At 42.1% G+C, this 18,625-nt stretch overlaps 1 protein-coding gene across 1 annotated transcript in view; it reads left to right on the top strand.

The window, feature by feature from the left end:
* NELFE (negative elongation factor complex member E) overlaps positions 1-17,565 on the top strand; it is a 34,180-nt gene extending 16,615 nt beyond the window's left edge. The window contains exons 9-11 of the mRNA XM_073598428.1: positions 59-113; positions 9,257-9,359; positions 17,316-17,565. Of these exons, the coding sequence (XP_073454529.1) occupies positions 59-113; positions 9,257-9,359; positions 17,316-17,425 (268 nt within the window). The 3' untranslated portion in view covers positions 17,426-17,565. The remainder of the gene's footprint in view (positions 1-58; positions 114-9,256; positions 9,360-17,315) is intronic.
* Positions 17,566-18,625: the final 1,060 nt, after the last annotated feature.

The raw sequence follows: 18,625 nt of genomic DNA, 5'->3' as shown, positions 1-18,625 counted from the left end.
TTTGGGAGGGGTGTAGCCATAACTTATACAAATAAATGTAACGGTTGTATATTCACAGGTGTGCCTTTGTTACATTTGACAAGATGGAATCTGCAGACCAGGCCATACAAGAGGTAAGAGCTAGCCAGGGTTTTAACTATTTGTCATTTGACGCCCCTTTAGTTAATTTATTTGATTTAGAGCAGTGGTTCTCAACCTTTCTAGTGCCGTGACCCCTTGATAAAATTTCCCAAGTTGTGGGGACCCCTAACAGTAAAATTTTCGTTGCGTAGGTTTCATTTGTGCCCCTAACCCACGGACATTTAGCGCTCCCTGAGTCCCTTCCACTCGTACAGTATTAAAACCCCTTATGGTACATTTTAGGATGTACGACTCTTTCTCTTTGTTCTCCTTTCCTTTCTTTCCCTTTTTATCTCTCTCTATACTAATTTCTTGTCCCCCCCCCCATACCTCTCTCTAGCCATCTTTCTTGTTCTCTTATTCTTTCTCTCCCTCTTTCTTTGTTCCTCCCCCTCTTTTTCCTCTCCCTTCCATGTATTCTCTATTTTTATTCCTTCTCTTACTCCTTGGAGGGGGATGGGGGGAATGGGATGAGTGGCAGTGCTGGCGGGGAGTTGGGATGAGTGGCAGTGCTGGCGGGGAGTTGGGATGAGTGTCAATGCTGGTGGGGGGAATGGGATGAGTGGCAGTGCTGGCGGGGGTTCTGATCAGCCAACTTAGGTGCTCTTAATCAAGGTCATCTGCTGATCTGAGAACTGTAGTGAGGACTTTTAATGGCAACTATAATCACAGGTAGTGTTACTCGCTGTGTCTCCGGTTCTTTGGTGTCTCGTAGCAGTGACACCTATGCCGAAATCAGGAGATAGGGTCTCCTCCAGCCCCTCCCACTTCACATTCCTCACCAGTCAGCTGACCTCTAGTCTCTTCCCTGAGCCATGCCGTGAACTGAGTGGGCGGCCGCGGGCTCCAGGGACAGCCCTGCTGGGTGGCTGCAGAAAGGCTGGGAGAGCTGTGCAAGCTTCAGGAACAGCCCAGGATTCGGTGACCCCTGGAAAATCGTCATTCGACCCCTGAGGGGGTCCCGTCCCCCAGGTTGAGAACCACTGATTTAGAGGATCACCGGTTTCAGGATGGGGATTGTTTAATGTTAAAGTCATTAATGTATATGTATTCCAGACCTGGTCAGAACCTGTTAACTATAGATTTGAATGGTATAATTTTTCATGAAAGGGCATATGTATAGATATAAGTAGTTGAAGGATGTCCTATCATTATGGGACTTTTTTCAAAAAAGCATCGATATTTTATAGAAAAAATTGAAACTTTAACTCTCATACAAAGATTCTGATAGTTAATTTACCACTTTGAATTAAAAACAAAAAAGCAGAAAAGAAAGAAAGGGTGCATTGTAAAAGACTTGTATATTGACAGTTACACCCAAAATGTCTGTTTTCTTTGTCACAAGGAAGTCCCTAAGCAAACAAAGGTAAGTAAAATACTGTGGGATTCAATTCGTCAGAATTTCCAAAGAACTTTAATCATTGCTTATTGTGATATCAGAGAGTAAATCTATATTGATGGCACTTCATAGAACAATTTAAAAAATTTGCATATCTGACAAATAGCAGAGCAACAGTCTTTATTAATTGCAAACAATATAAATTTTTATTGCTGATCCAGAATTAGATATGAATAAAATTAGGAACATTATATACATATTCAGTTTTAAATATCAAGTTAAAGGTGATGTCTGAATAATACTGGGTACGGATGGCTCAAATTTTGGACCTTTAGTCCAGAAGCTACAAAGAGTAAATCACTTGATTTCCCACATGGTGTGGATGGAGGAATGAATATCCATTGTATTAAGGCAGCTGTGACACCAATGACTGTCTAAATACAATCGCAATACCAAACAGTGACTGTATCTGATAGGTTATAGTCCCTGTTCGACTAATAGTTTTCCACCCAGCTCAGTTGACTTTAAATCCAACTGTTTTCAAACTAAATGGTGCTTGCAGGGCCACCCACGTCTCAAATTTCAGCTGATTCAGTATTAATTGGCTAAAATTTAAGCCATCTGTTTCCAATTTCCAGGTCTATCGATCACGGCCGGTTCACACTGGTCCGACATATGCTCCGACTTCGAGAGCACAAGTCGCATGACATGTCAAAATCAAAGGTTCCCTGTGAGAGCCGTCGTAACTGGTCTGACTTGTGTCGGTCCCACTTTGAAAAAGGTTCCTGCACTACTTTGGTCTGACTTGGGCATGATTTCAGGCCATTGATTTGAATGTGGATCGTCATCATAACTGACCTGGCATGCAACTTGTGCTCTGAGGATCTTGAGGGGAAACCCCACGCCAAAATAAAAAAAAAAAAAACGTTGTGGGGTCCCCCCCAGATTAATACCAGACCCTTTGAATCTGGTATGGATATTGAGGAGGAATCCCATGCTAAAATTGAAAAAAAAAAAAACTGTGTGAAAACCCCATGCCAAAAAAAAAAAAATACCTGACCCTTATCTGAGCATGCAACCCAGAAGGCCAGAAACGCGGGGGGGGGGGACAAGCAAGCACCAGATACTGAAAACCAGGCCTCATGGCCTCGACGTAATGGGGACAAGGGCATCTTTCCCACAACCCTGGACTGTGGTTGTGGGGGTCTGCGGGCAGGGGACTTATCGAAATCTGGAATCCCCTCTTTAACAAGGGGCTCCCAGATCCCAGCTTTCCCCTCCCCCCCCCCCCACCCATGTGAATGCGTACAGGGTAAATTGTACCCCTACCCATTCACCCAAAAAAAGAAGTGTAGTGTTACAAAAAACAAGGAGACGGTCCTTTATTAAAAATGAAGAATGTCTCCTGCCAGAACTCCAATGTATCTTCTCCCTCCGCTAATGTCTTCTTCCTCTGGTCTTCTCCCTCCGGTGATGTCTTCTCCCTTCGCTGACGTTTTCTTCTACCTTTTTAAAGTGGAGCTCCACCCAAAAGGGAACATTTTGCTTTAAGCACTCCTCCCCCCTCTCCTACATTTGGTATTTAATTTTTTTTTTTTTTTTTTTTTTGGCAGGTACCTAGTTTTGACAGTTCACTTCTCCACCTCCCTCCCTGCAATCTTCTGGGACACATCACAGGTCCCAGAAGATTGCCCCATAATTCAGGAGGCGCAGAGCGACTTGCACATGCACAGTGCGCACCTGGCTGTGAGGACACAAGCTGTCACAACCAGGTCCCCAGAGTTGTAATGCTGGGGAGATGAGAGGGAGAGAGTCGAGGGTTCAGGCGGCCACATCGCTGAATCCTGGGACAGGTGAGTGTCTGTTTATTAAAAGTCAGCAGTTACACTTTTTGTAGCTGCTAACATTTAATAAACACAAAAACGACTAGATTGCCGCTTTTAAGGACACCTAAAATGCCAGGTGTATAACAAAAAGATAGAAAAACAATAGCTGCACTAAACAGTGAAAATATTTAGTGATAAACCAATGTGAATAAAATAAAATATGAGCAAAAATATGGTTATATAGAGTGTGCAGAAATAATGTTTGCAAATGACAGCCCAATCAAAAACGTAAAGGTGAAAAAAAATTTAATAAATATATATATTGTGACAGCAAAGTGATAAAAAGTGAAAATATGACTTAAATGAGAATTCCACATAAAAGTCCAGAGCAGTCAGCTAAATGCTGAATATTATAACAAAATAGTGCAGTCTTCCATCACCATTTGAGTGTAGATCACCATGATAAATGCACGCTTACCGCTTTTTTTCCCCATATAACAAAAAGAAATGACAAAGTTCTGACACTACAGAACACTAGTATAGCACACAACTTCAATTGTCTGGTATGTTACCTCCACAAGCAATAACAATTGCTGCTGTAATAGTATCCAATTTTTCTTAGAAATACACATTTTGCTGAACATTGGGGCATCCATAGGCAAAATACACCACAGCGATTACTATTTCCTGTGCCAGCAACATACTGGAAGACGATTATTTTGAACTTCAGCTCTGAGAGATGAATTATTTACTGTCTGACATCACTGGCAATGATTTACTGTAAGTTCCTTGGAAATTCTGAAGATAAGAATCTTACAGTTTTGACTTACCTTTGTTTGGTGACTTTCTGATGACAAAGTAAATAGAAACATTTTGGATGTGACTATTCATATGCAGGTTCTTGTAGAGGTCGACCGATATATCGGCCGATATTTGGCTTTTTTTACTTAATCGGCATCGGCCGATTGTGCTGATAAAAAAAGCCAATTATACCTTCAGCGGGACTTGCAAATGACTTCTGTAATAGAAGTCAATGCAAGTTGTCTGAAGTTTTCTTCTCTCCTCCTCTGGGCAGCCTGCCAAATCTGATAAGAAGATACATTTGTATCTCTTTCAGGTTCTTTTATCAATAGACTGAACTCCGTGGAGAAGTTCTCAGTTTAACCATTTAAAGACTAAATCTTTTCTGACACTTGTTGCTTACAAGTAAAAATCCTGTATTTTCTGCTAGAAAATCACTTAGAACCCCCAAACATTATATATATTTTTTCTAGCAGAGACCCTAGGGAATAAAATAGCGGTTGTTGCAATATTTTATGTCACACGGTATTTGCGCAGCGGTCTTTCAAACGCAATTTTTTTTTAAAAAAATACACTAATGAAATAAAAAAAAAAAAAGCAGTAAAGTTAGCCCATTTTTTTTCGTCCAAAAGTTTTGATTACCTGTTTTTGTGTATTTAATATTTAAGATATAGTTTTTTTTTTTTTTTAATCTAAATTATACATACAAGTGAACTGATTGGAGGTTTGTTTTGTTTAATGTTTACATATAAAAAATTTTCTGTATTACTTAAGGCTGCTTTCACACTGGAGCGGGCATGCGTTGACGGTAAAACGCTGTTAGTTTTAGTGGCGCTTTACCGTCATTTTAGCGGCGCTATTCGGCTGCTAGCAGGGCGCTTATAACCCAGCTAGCGGCCGAAGAAGGGGTTAAATGCGCCCCTGAAGCGCTGCTGCCGAAACGCTTTGCAGGCGCTTCGGCAGCGGTGCGCATTCATTTCAATGGGCAGGAGTGGTGGAGGAGCGGTATACACCGCTCCAAAGATGCCGCTTGCAGGACTTTTTTTTAACATCCTGCCAGCGCATCGCCTCAGTGTGAAAGCACTCGAGCTTTCACATAGACTGCAGGGGAGCCATTTTACAGTCGCTATTTTTAGCCCAAAAGCGCCTGAAAAACGCCCCAGTGTGAAAGGGGTCTAACTGTTAGATTTTATGAGATGAAGGGAAAAAATAAAAGAAATCGGCCTAATATATCGGCCCCAAAAAATCGGCATCATATATCGGCCATCGGCCACTGCGATTTCTAAATATCGGCTTTGGCATCGGCCAGAGAAAAACCCATATCGGTCGACCTCTAGGTTCTTGTAGACTATTCTGACTATCCATTAGGCTTTTTTTAATGTGTGGCCTTTTTTAAGCATTTTAAATTTGAAGGTGGTCAATTGTGAATAAATAAGAATCTTTTGTATTAGAAATAGATTTTTTTTAATCCTCCCTTTTTTTTTTTTTCTATAAATATTGTTGTGATACAATTAAATGTAATTTCCCCTTTTTATAAAAAAAAAATGATAAATGTATCCATGTTGCAAAAAGAAGTGTATGTATTCATTTTTTTTTTTTCCATTGGACCTGCAAAATATTGTAACTGTGGTCCATGCATTACGGTTGCAATTGATAGACACCTGCAAATCTTTCCTCCAGCCCTGGGTCTATACAAAGCTATGGACCTTTTGGTTATGATGTTGGAGGGAGTAACCAATTAGCTGTAAGTGTAGTCACCGCACTTGTAATAAGGCCATAAGTACTTGGTGGTGCAGCTCCAGGCTGGTATGTAAAACCCTATTGGCACTCAGGATAATAGGGATGCCAGCATAAGAAAAACTCATCCAGTGGGCATTGAACATTTTAGCTTGAAAGCGCGCCGCTCGCCATAGCCTATCCTAGTATTGGTGTATACATGTGAAAGCCTCACTCAATGCTACTCCTCGGACCATGCCCCCAACATGTTTCACCCAACCCACTGGGGCTTAGGAGTCACCACACTTGTGTTCCATTGAGAACCAAAGTGGTAGGTAGATGAGACTTGTAGTTTTTACATTCACTGTGAATGGATCATGCAGCTGTGCAGCCACACCAAAAAATATACAGAATGCTGCGGGAACATGCACCCCCTAATCCAAGTAAGCAAAAGTGTGGTTTTGGGGTGCGGTGGCTGCAGAATGGCACCGTGTTTACCTGAAATATCGGTGTAACACAAAACTTGGTCAGAATGGAGGAATTGGTGCAGTTCCGTGTGCTCCGGATTTGACATTCATTTTAATTGGCTGCCAAACGTACCGGAACACAGATGGCAGGCACCAAAAAAAACATGTTACTGCAGTACCATGCGGTGTGGTGCCCACAAAGGCATTGTATTTGTGAGATGTGTCTGGGGTGCCATTAACAATTAGTCTCACAAGGGCAGAGTGTTCACGTGTGGTGTGGGAAACGCACTCGTTTGAAAAAGTCCCGTATAAAGTTTTTTTTATTGCGGTCTATGTCCCTGCTGCCATTGTCACCAGAACGAAAGGTGAGGGAAACTTTAAGTTGTCACAAGAACAGGAATAGAGTTAAAGTCCCCTAATGGGGACACTTGTTTTGGTGACAACTAAGGGAAAACTTTCCTTACTTTGCAGAGATGTCCTCTCTCTTCCTGTTGTGTATATAGATTTGAAAGTGAAAGAAAATCTCTTTAATGGGACACAGATGGAAAAATATCACAGGTCTTTGAACCATCCCCCTAATATATTCAAAATAGAAAAAAAAAGGTTCTGCCCATGGCTCCCGCTCCTGCCTTTCTGTCCAGTGAGGAGAGAGAGAGCTGCTGCTCTCGTGCACATTGCTGGATCGAGATCAGGCTCAGGTAATTATAAGGGGGCTGCATGCAGAAGTTTTTTTACTTTAAAGAGGAAGTAAACCCTGTCCCTCAAATGCTGTTTCTTAATAATGCCAGTGTAATAAAGCATTCCAACTCATTCTGCATGGTTAATAACCCCTTCAGATGTTTCCTAATTTTCCAGCTGTTTTAAAATTCTTGCTTACCAGGAGAAGCCGGCGCCATGCTTAGTAATGTCTTCAGGGTCCGCAGTGCCCTATACTTCTGCCCTTTCTGTGTTTCCTAGCTGTAATATTGCGCATGCGTAGTCCGCTGTGTGATACAGCTGATCTCTGCTCCTGTGTGCCGTGCTATGTGACGCGGCAAGTCCCACAAATCTCATGGGATCTCGGTGTAGTCGGCACGGAGGGGATGACGGAGCCACTGCATAGCGATGAATGGATTTGCGGCACTATGAGGGGGCCGTGAATCAGGGGAATTGCACGCATGCGCCGCTGACATCAAAAAAGTAAACTGAACAGATTACAAGCAAACCGAGCAGGTTAGGAGACATCTGCACACAGCGACTTGTACAGTGTCTATTAATGTTTCAAATAAGGAACATTTGTGGGTGCGAGTTTACTTCCACTTTAAAGCATAGAATTCATTAGGGTAAAAAACCTTGTACTTTTAGAACCACGTTAAGCGATATTTATGTTTGTGATTTGAACTTTCTTTGTTTTTCTCATGAGATAAAATAACACCTATATCTTAGAACTGAGCTTAGTTGTTAAGCCACTTATAGTGCCCCTCGGCACTCACTTGACCGGCCGCCTCTCTCGATCTGACAGCAATGTGGGCGGGGTCGAGAACCCCCGCTGACGTCAGCCAGGAGGAGGAGAGAGGCGGCCGGTCACGTGAGCGCCAAGGGGCGCTATAAAATAAGGTATTTAGCAGCATATTTTTTACAAAACGCACTGGGGCACACTTATTAGAACAGATGGGATTGTAGCAACAACTCTAAATTATGATACCAGCAGGAAGGGAGGGGTGGGCACTAGTACAAGCAGACAGGCTGGGGGGGGGGGGGGCGGGACAGAGAAGAGCTGCATATTTGACAGAGGCACGTAAATTGACCACAGTGTCAGGGCTCAGCAGCCATGATAAACTGTGTTCAGTTTACAGGGGGGAGGGCAGAACCAGGCAGGATCAGTCAGGTATTTCAGATGATAGAACCAAATCACACAGCACAAGCACTATGCTGTATAAAATGCTTTAAGGGAACAGGATCCTTTTATTTTATTTTTTATTTTATTTTTATTTCTTTTAGGGTAAAAAATGCTTTAATGTGTTATGTTATATCAGTATTCTACATTGCATTTCAACTGCAAGTAATATCATGGGGCAACAGCACAGTATAGTGAATTGTGTCATTACATCATCATGATGGAAATGGTTGCTGAAAGTACCTGACTGGAGCCCGGCCTCTGAGATCCTGGGGCCTAGTTCAGACATAGCTGGTTCCTTTAAAGTGGAGTTCCACCCAAAAAAAAAAAAAATGTCCTTAATGTGCATGAAATCATTTAAAAAAAAAAACATTTGGAGAATTTTTTTTTTTTTTTTTTCTCACCTCTTAATGCCTGTTGCTAGGGGGTCCCTCGTAATCTTCCTCCTTACTTACCTCGGCTCCTTACGTCACTTCCCTCGGCGCCAGAAGGCAGATCAGCTCTCCCGCCTCCCTCTAGGCAATCATCTGGGACACGTCACAGGTCCCAGATGATTGCGCAGCTCGCGCATGCGCAGTGGGTGCCCAGCTGTGAAGCCACAGTTGAGCGCCCACAGTTACAATGCCGGCGCCACTGAGCGGAGGGAGAGACAAGCGCGGGTTCGATCCCCTGCATTGCTGGACCCTGGGACAGTTAAGTGTCCGATTTATTAAAAGTCAGCAGCTGCAGTATTTGTAGCTGCTGACTTTTAATTTTTTTTTTTTTTTTTTAAGCGGAACTCCGCCTTAAGTAATGGGGTCCTAAAACTTAAAGGACCTTTTGTGGGCAGCACAGGAGGTAGATCGGCCCCGTTTTCAGTGTAGTGAAAGAGACTCTGTGCAGCAGTGCTCAGCAGGAAGCAAAGTTGGCATTAATAGAACTTGCCAAGAACTCGTGTTTTTTTTTTTTTTTTGTTTTTTTGTTTTTTTTTTTTTTCTGGGGGAGAAACTCAAATGTATGACCTCTCACTGAGCCCCCCTCCTCCTCCTCCTCCTCCTCCTCCTCCTCCTCCTCCTCCTTCTTTCTTGTTCTTCTGAATTTCAAATTTTTCCTGCTTTGTCTCCTTTACCAGCTTGATAACACCACGATCGAAGATGTCACGATCAGTGTCAGCATTGCTCGGAAGCAGCCGATGCTGGATGCCGCCATTGAGAAATCCGTCTGGGGCCAGTTGGGTGAGTATTGAGATTGTGTGTGCCGGGTTCCCGGTGTAATACAGTTGTGTCGTTATGGGAGGCGAAAAAAAGACAAAAGCCTATCAAGGTAATTCAACCTGAGCTGTAAACAAACATAAAGAAAAAATTAGCCATAAAAGACAAAAAGTGACTGATTCTTCATCAGCAAATGTCAGGTAAGATAAAAAAAAGATCAGTTTATTTACAGTTGTTTTTACTTAAAGCTGGACTCCAACCTTTCTTTCACAGTTGTACCGGCTCCTCTCCTGTACTGAAATTACTCATTCTGATTTCACTGCACACTGTGAACATCTCACAATGCGATTTAGAATCTGCAGCAAGTCAGATAGTAAGAACAGTGCTGCGCTTAAACACAATAATAAAAAAAAATCAACAAAAACTATGTCCCAAAACATAAATATATCAAGTGAAGAATCCAAGTGAATAAATGGTTTCTGTCCCTTTAAATGACATGGGACAATAATGTCTGAATGATATATGTACAATTCAAAAGCAAAACGAATAAATAATATCCGTCCCTTTTAAATAACATGAAGCATTAGTGTGTGCAAATAATATATAATTCAGTTTATCTATATATCACTTGACCAGCACGTGAAAAAAAAAATAAACGTAAATTTAAAACTTATGAAAAATGTGGATGTGTAGACCAGAGCGATATTTTGCGATTCGACACTGCGTCGCTTTAACTGACAATTGCGCGGTCGTGCGACGTTGCTCCCAAACAAAATTGACGTCCTTTTTTCCCCACAAATAGAGCTCTCTTTTGGTGGTATTTGATCACCTCTGCTGGTTTTTATTTTTTGCGCTATAAACAAAAAAATTGTGTCAATTTTGGAAAAAGAACGCATTACTTTTTGCTATAATGAATATCCCTAAAAAAATATATAAAAAAAAAACATTTTTTTTCCTCGGTTTAGGCCGATATGTATTCTTCTACATATTTTTGGTAAAAAAAATCGCAATAAGCGTTTGGTTTGCGCAAAAGTTATAGCGTCTACAAAATAGGGGATCGTTTTATGGCATTTTTATTAATAAGTAGTTTTTTTTTTACTATTAATGTCGGCGATCAGCGATTTTTATCATGACTGTGACATTAAGGCGGACAGATCGGACACTTTTGGCGCTATTTTGGGACCATTCACATTTATACAGCGATCGGCGCAATTAAAAATGCATTGATAACTATATAATGTGTAAATGTGACTGGCAGTAAAGGGGTTAACCACTAGGTGGCCCTGTAGGGGTTAAGTGTCTCCTAGGGAGTGATTCTAACTGTGGGGGGAGGGGCTATGTGTGACACGACGCTGATTACAGGGAGCTGTGGTCAGTGCCACTAGGCAGAACGGGGAAATACTAGTTTACATCAGCATTTCCCTGTTCTTCCTCTCAGTGAGACGATCGCGGGTATCCCCGGCGGACATCGAGTCCGCAGAACCCGCGATCACACTCATGGAGGTTTCGGCGGGTGTGCGTGCCCGCAAACCGCTTCCCAAAGGGCAACGTACAGGTACGTTAATCTGCCTGTATGTGCCCTTCTGCTGACGTAGATCGGCATGAGCCAGCCGGCAAGCGGTTAACAGCTTCCCGACCAGCCACCGCAGTTATACTGCTGCAGGTTGGCTCCCCTGGACGAGCCGTCGTAGCTGTACGTCGGGAGCTTTAAGACCACTAGGGGGCACGCATACCGACTGAGCCAATGCGATGTCCGCTGGGCACCACTGATTGCTCCACACAGAGACAAAACGGAGGTCTGTCAATGTAAATAGACAGATCTCCGTTATGTCAGGGGTGAGGAAACTGATCAGTTGTTCCTAATGCTTAGGAACAACAATTGGTCTCCTCCCTCAGGCAGTCCCATCCCCCCACAGTTAGAATCACTCCCTAGGACACACATTTAACCCCTTGATCGCCCCCTAGTGTTAACCCCATCCCTGCCAATGACATTTATACAGTAATCAGTAGCTATTTTTAGCTCTGAACGCTGTATACATGTCAATGGTCCCAAAAAAGTGTCAAAAGTGCCCGATCTGTCCACCGCAATGTCGCAGTCCCGATAAAAATTGCAGATCATTGCCATTACTAGAAAAAAAAAATAAATTAAAAATGCCATAAATCTATCCCCTATTTTGTAGACGCTATAATTTTTGCGCAAACCAATCAATATGATTTTAATGATTGATTTTTTTTTTTTTTTTTTTTTTAACAAAAATATGTAGTAGAATACATATCGGCCTAAAATAAACTGAGAAAGATTTTTTTTTTTTAATTTTGGGGATGTTTATTATAGCCAAAAGTAAAGAAAAAAAAATTTTTTTTTCAAAATTTTCGCTTTTTGTTTATAGCACAAAAAATTAAAATCGCAGAGGTGATCAAATACCACCAAAAGAAATCTCTATTTGTGGGAAAAAGGACTTCAATTTTGTTTTTGTACAACGTTTCACGACTGCACAATTGTCAGTTAAAGCGACGCAGTGCTGTATCGCAAAAAATGGCCTGGTCATTAAGGGGCCAAATATTCCGGGGCTTAAGTGGTTAAAGATTTATATAGTCCTGGATGGTTCTAGTCCACTTTTTCGCTTCTCCACAGTGATAACCACCACCAACACACTGCACTTACCAGAAGATGTGGCTGCTTAAATTATAGGCAGCATTTAAGCATTTTCATATTTTCCCAAGAAGGATGGATCACAGTATCTTGCTCTTAGGAGCAGTCCCTTTTAAGGATAGTAACTCTCTGGTATCAGTAAGGCCATCACTTTCTGGGGCCAGCAGATCTGTAGTGCAGCTGTGTAAAAGAAGGGCTAACCACAGGAGCCAAAAGTGCTCAAATAGTGTAGTATTTATTTTAAAAGCTGGGCTCAACAAACCAATATAAAAAGCAAGAATCAAAAACTCACAAAGATGGCTCCCACATGTAAAGCCATGTGGCAGCAAGACTTCAGCACCCTTTAGCTCCACCCAACGCGTTTCACACTCTAGCGCATTCTCAGGGGTCCCCAACAGGAGGTCAGAGGAAATCTTGTCAAGCTGAGGGAAAATATCCTCTGACAGAGGTATTAGCAGAACGGGTGGAAGATTTCCCTACACCCCCTGTTTCTGTGACAACTGTAAAAATGTGTATTTCCCGTCACTTTTCATTCGAGTGTCAGTGGTCACCCAGGCAAAAAGAGAGAGGGCACACAGGGGGCTGTGAAGCCGCAAGCTGTCACGGCCGTCTGCCCACAGTAGCAATGACGGCGCAGCGGAGAGGACCGAGGCTTCGAGCGGCCGCATCGCTGGACCGTGGCACAGGTTAGTGTCTGTTTGTTTATTAAAGGTCAGTAGCTACACTTTTTGTAGCAGCCGACTTTTATTAAACTGAAAAACAACTGGAACTCCGATTTAAGGTGAGCAGGCAACTTGTACAGTGGTGGAGCACATTGATGAAATATTGGATTGCACGGATTAATCACTTTATCTGGAGAACTGACACAGCACTTTATTTATAATGGAAAGAACTTTACACTCATTTGTTTGGGTTTTTCAGCACTGAATTTTGGATGCACTGCCCAATAGGGCATACATGGACTGATTATCACCCTTTTTTTTTTTTCCCGTTGTTTCCCCCTTTCCTTATTATATTTTAGAGGTGGTTGCTACGGATTTTTTATTATAGTAACATTGAATGAGTATACATTTTGAGAGCATATACTTTGAATGTTGATGCACAGTATGTATTTTTGATTTTTAGCTGACTATCAAGGTGATATATTATTGAACATTGGGAATTAGCACCACACTATTTTTGTTTTACTATTGCATTGTGTATATGCAGACATTACAGGTGTTGGCAGCAATATCCATCGTTAAATTTAATGGATAAAGTCAACCATCTTATTTGCTATTTGGGTCTCTCCTTTGTTCCTTGTGAACATTATTTATATCGGACACCATGTAGCGCAAAGGAGTAAATTCACATACACAGTAAAGTTACATTACACTCCCTAGGTACACAGCTAACCCTTTTATTGCCCCAGATGTTAACTCCTTCCTACCCAATGTCATTAGTACTGTGGTGACAGTGCATTTTATTGGCACTGATCGCTGTATTAGTGTCACTGGTGATGCCAGTGTCAGAATGCTCGTCGTACTATCACAGTCTTGCTATAAGTCACTGATCACCACCATTACTAGTATAAAAAAATCTGGTATATATTTTTATTATTATACAGGATTTATATAGCGCCAACAGTTTGCGCAGCGCTTTACAACATATGTATCGCCATTTGTAGGCGCTATTTTCATGCAAACCCATAAATATATGCTGCTTTTTTTTTTTTTTTTTTTTTTTATGGGATATGTTTTCTAGCAAAAAGAAAAAAAAATGTATATTTGTAATTTTTGGTCTTTTTTTGTTTAAAGTGCAAAAATTAGCCAGTGGTGATCAAATACCACCAAAATGCTCTATTTGTTTGAAAAAAAATTTATAAATTTCATTTGGGTACAGTGTTGCATGACCACGCAATTAAAGTAGCGCAGCGCCATATCGCAAAAAAGCTTTGTTAGTTAAAAACTGACTCCTAACCTTATTAGCTGGCTCCTAGATTCAGAGCAAAGTTGTCAAACCCTAGGGTTGTGTTTTTTTATTTTTATTTTATTTATTTATTTTTTTAAGGGTACTGGTATATTTTTGTAATTTTTGAATATTTCTGGGTCATATAATATTATGATTTATATGTATACATGTCTTCGAGTGTTTTTTTTACCCACAGTTTGTAAGCTAGGGGGATATACATTTTATGGTTATTCATCTACACTGCTCAAAAAAAAGGAACACTTTTTAATGAGAGTATAGCATCAAGTCAATTGGACTCCTGGGATATTGATCTGGTCAGTTAAGTAGCAGAGGGGGTTGTTAATCAGTTTCAGCTGCTTTGGTGTTAATGAAATTAACAACAGGTGTACTAGATGGGCAACGATGAGACGACCTCCAAAACAGGAACGGAGGCCACTGACCTTTTTTTTTTTTTTTTTTTTTTTTTTTTTTTTTTTCTTTTCCCCCCTACTCCTCTTTTCTGACTGTTTCACTAGTTTTGCATTTGGCTAGGGTCACTGTCACTACTGGTAGCATGAGGTGATACCTGGACCCTATAGAGGTTGCACAGGTAGTCCAACTCCTCCAGTATGGCACATCAATATGTGTCCTTGCCAGAAGATTTGCTGTGTCTCCCAGCACAGTCTCAAGAGTATGGAGGAGATTCCAGGAGACAAACAGTTACTCTAGAAAAGCTGGACAGGAACATAGAAGGTCCTTACCCCATCAGCAGGACCGGTATCTGCTCCTTTGTGCAAGGAGGAACAGGATGAGCACTGCCAGAGCCCTACAAAATGACCTCCAGCCGGCCACTGGTGTGAATGTCTCTGACCAAACAATCAGAAACAAACTTCACGAGGGTGGCCTGAGGGCCTGAAGTCCTCTAGTGGGCCCTGTGCTCACTGCCCCGCACTGTGGAGCTCGATTAGCATTTGCCATTGAACATCAGAATTGGCAGGTCTGCCACTGGGACCCTGTGCTTTTCACAGATGAGAGCAGGTTCACCCTGAGCACATGTGACAGACATGAAAGGGTCTGGAGAAGCTGTGGAGAATGTTATGCTGCCTGTAACATTGTTCAGCATGAAAGGTTTGGTGGTGGGTCAGTGGTGGTCTGGTGAGGCATATCCATGGAGGGACGTACAGACTAGAGGTCGACCGATATATCGGCCGGCCGATATATCGGCCGATATTTGGCTTTTTTTTACTTAATCGGCATCGGCCGATTGTGCTGATAAAAAAAGCCGATTATACCTTCAGCGGGACTTGCAAATGACTTCTGTAATAGAAGTCAATGCAAGTTTTCTGAAGTTTTCTTCTCTCCTACTCTGGGCAGCCTGCCAAATCTGATAAGAAGATACATTTGTATCTCTTTCAGGTTCTTTTATCAATAGACTGAACTCCGTGGAGAAGTTCTCAGTTTAACCATTTAAAGACTAAATCTTTTCTGACACTTGTTGCTTACAAGTAAAAATCCTGTATTTTCTGCTAGAAAATCACTTAGAACCCCCAAACATTATATATATTTTTTCTAGCAGAGACCCTAGGGAATAAAATAGCGGTTGTTGCAATATTTTATGTCACACGGTATTTGCGCAGCGGTCTTTCAAACGCAATTTTTTTTTGAAAAAATACACTAACGAAATAAAAAAAAAAAAAAAAAAAAAAGCAGTAAAGTTAGCCCATTTTTTTTCGTCCAAAAGTTTTGATTACCTGTTTTTGTGTATTTAAGATAGTTATTTTTTTTTTTAATCTAAATTATACATACAAGTGAACTGATTGGAGGTTTGTTTTGTTTAATAAATGTTTAAACATAAAAAATTTTCTGTATCACTTATTACTTAAGGCTGCTTTCACACTGGAGCGGGCATGCGTTGACGGTAAAACGCTGTTAGTTTTAGCGGCGCTTTACCGTCATTTTAGCGGCGCTATTCGGCTGCTAGCGGGGCGCTTATAACCCAGCTAGCGGCCGAAGAAGGGGTTAAATGCGCCCCTGAAGCGCTGCTGCCGAAACGCTTTGCAGGCGCTTCGGCAGCGGTGCACATTCATTTCAATGGGCAGGAGTGGTGGAGGAGCGGTATACACCGCTCCAAAGATGCCGCTTGCAGGACTTTTTTTTAACATCCTGCCAGCGCATCGCCTCAGTGTGACAGCACTCAAGCTTTCACATAGACTGCAGGGGAGCCGTTTTACAGGTTTTACAGGCGCTAACTGTTAGATTTTATGCGATGAAGGGAAAAAAAAAAAGAAATCGGCCTAATATATCGGCCCAAAAAAAATCGGCATCATATATCGGCCATCGGCCACCGCGATTTCTAAATATCGGCTTTGGCATCGGCCAGAGAAAAACCCATATCGGTCGACCTCTAGTACAGACCTCTACAGGCTAGATAATGGCACCCTGACTGCCATTGGGTATCGGGATTTAATCCTTGGACCCATTGTCAGACCATACACTGGTGCAGTGGGTCCTGGGTTCCTCCTGGTGCATGACAATGCCTGGCCTCATGTGGTGAGCGTATGCAGCCAGTTCCTGGAGGATGAAGGAATTTATACCATTGAATGGCCCCCACGCTCACCTGACCTAAATCCAATAGAACGCCTCTAGTACATTTTGTTTTTGGTCCATCTGATGCCACCAGGTTGCGACTCAGTCTTTTCAGGAGCTCAGTGATGCCCTGGCCCAGATCTGGAAGGAAATGCCCCAGGACACCATTCGTTGTCTCATTAGGAGCATGCCCCGACGTTGTCAGGCATGAATACAAGCAAGTGGGGGCCATACAAACTACTGAGTGCCATTTTGAGTTGCTGCAATGAAATTTCAGCAGAATGGACTAGCTTGTTGCATAATTTTATCACTTTGAGTTTTTGGGGGTGTCTTTATATTCAGCCCTCTGTAGGATGATAATTTTCATTTCCATCATACAATGTGGCATCCTTTCATTCCTAACACATTACCCAGTCCATATCAGTATAGATATCCAGCATGATATTTTTCCCCATTAAGATCTGATGTGTGCTCAAAGTGTTCCTTACATTTTTTTTTTTAAGCAGTGTATTTTGGATGTGGGGACCTGATTGAATGGGCTAAGCAGTCTCTGTGTGGGGCTTTTGTTTTTATACCACCCCAAGCTTTTGACTTACACTCTCTGATGAATCTTTAATTGTTCTTTTAACCCTTCTTTATTTGATATTTAACATGTAAAAAAATGATTAAACGCATAGATGTAATGTTCAGGCTGGAGACAGGGGAGGTGGTTTACTGTCTCGCATGGGAGCCCTCTCTATTGTGCCTCCTCCATGAGGCCTTTTCTAATTTGTGTGTGTCACCTTCTAACCCGGGATGTCTCCTCTCTGCAGCCGTCCAGAACAGTGTGAAGGGCTCCCACAAAGACAAGAGGGCACAGGTCAGCTATTCAGAAGATTACTTCAGTGTAACCCCAGCAGCGCCCAGCAACAATCCTGGCTGACCAGACATCACCTGGGCGTAGTGTGGAAAACTTGTTCATAAAAATAGGTCCTTGTGTTGAGGTAGCTGGGCTATACTGACAAGAGAGCTGTGTCTAAAATATGTTTGATGTTGTATAATAAACTGTTTGGTGTCATGGAATGCGTTTGGAGTCATGTAATTTACCTTTGCTGTGTTCCCTACGCTTGAGCAGACTTACTCCTTAGTACTCCAGCCAATCAGCTAAACATACAAGTGACACCTAAACCGTATGGTCAATTGTATTTGGTCACCCCAACAAATGACTGATAAAATGGAACTGAGTTCAAAAAGCGAAGGTTTGCTATGTTACAAGAAACACCTAGAAATGTGCCCAAGAATTACCCTGAAAATGAACATTTTGTCTGGAATTTCTCCTAAAAAATAGAAGTGCACTTCCTGGTACATGAGTGTGCCTACAGCCATATAGCTCTTTATCTGAAGTGTGAGATCTCAGGCACTGTTGCCCCTGACTTCTAGTTTATGGAGATTTGGAGTGCGATTTGGTGATGTCACTACTGTGCTGCTCACTGTTCTCCTTTCTGGAGACTCTAACATGAGGAAGTCAAGCCCTGCTTGTACCAAGATGGCCACCTCCATAGAGCTGTGTTTTATCACAGAGGATATTGTCAAGGGTAAGGAACCCTGGCCTCTGACTGCATCCTCTACAACAAATCCATTGGGCTGAGCCTAAGCTACTGACATTATCACGCTGCCGGCGCGTTACATAGTTAGTCTGGTTGAAAAAAGTCCATCTAGTTCATTCAACAGCGGATTTTGAGCTTGTTTCATTTTTTTTTTTTTGTCTTGTGAGTACAGTCTTTACTGAATAAATGCACTGGTTTTATACAGTGATGCACTATCCGGTCTGCTTTGTTTCTCTCCTCGCTTCATTGCTGAACTGATTGCGGTCTGGGGAGTGATCCGTGCCAAGCTGGCCCTCTCCATTCAGACTGTCATCTGACCACTCACCATTCCAGGACCTGCCTCAGGCACCCTTGCCTTTCCTTGTTATATTACACCCTTTCACCAGCTCCAGGGGGTTTTGGACAGTAGGTGAAAGGGAAGCCCTCATCAGCTTGGCCTCTACAGTACATGAGGCTTTGTCTGCCTCTGCCCCCACCACCTTTATAATAGCACCTGTGTTTTGTTTATTGGGGGGGAGGGGGACGCTATTTCTTAT

This window comes from Aquarana catesbeiana, linkage group LG09 (assembly GCF_042186555.1).
Source record: "Aquarana catesbeiana isolate 2022-GZ linkage group LG09, ASM4218655v1, whole genome shotgun sequence".
NCBI classification, from domain to species: Eukaryota; Metazoa; Chordata; class Amphibia; order Anura; family Ranidae; genus Aquarana; species Aquarana catesbeiana.
The sequence above is the reverse complement of the archived record's forward strand: the minus strand, read 5'-3'. Positions and strand labels throughout refer to the sequence as shown.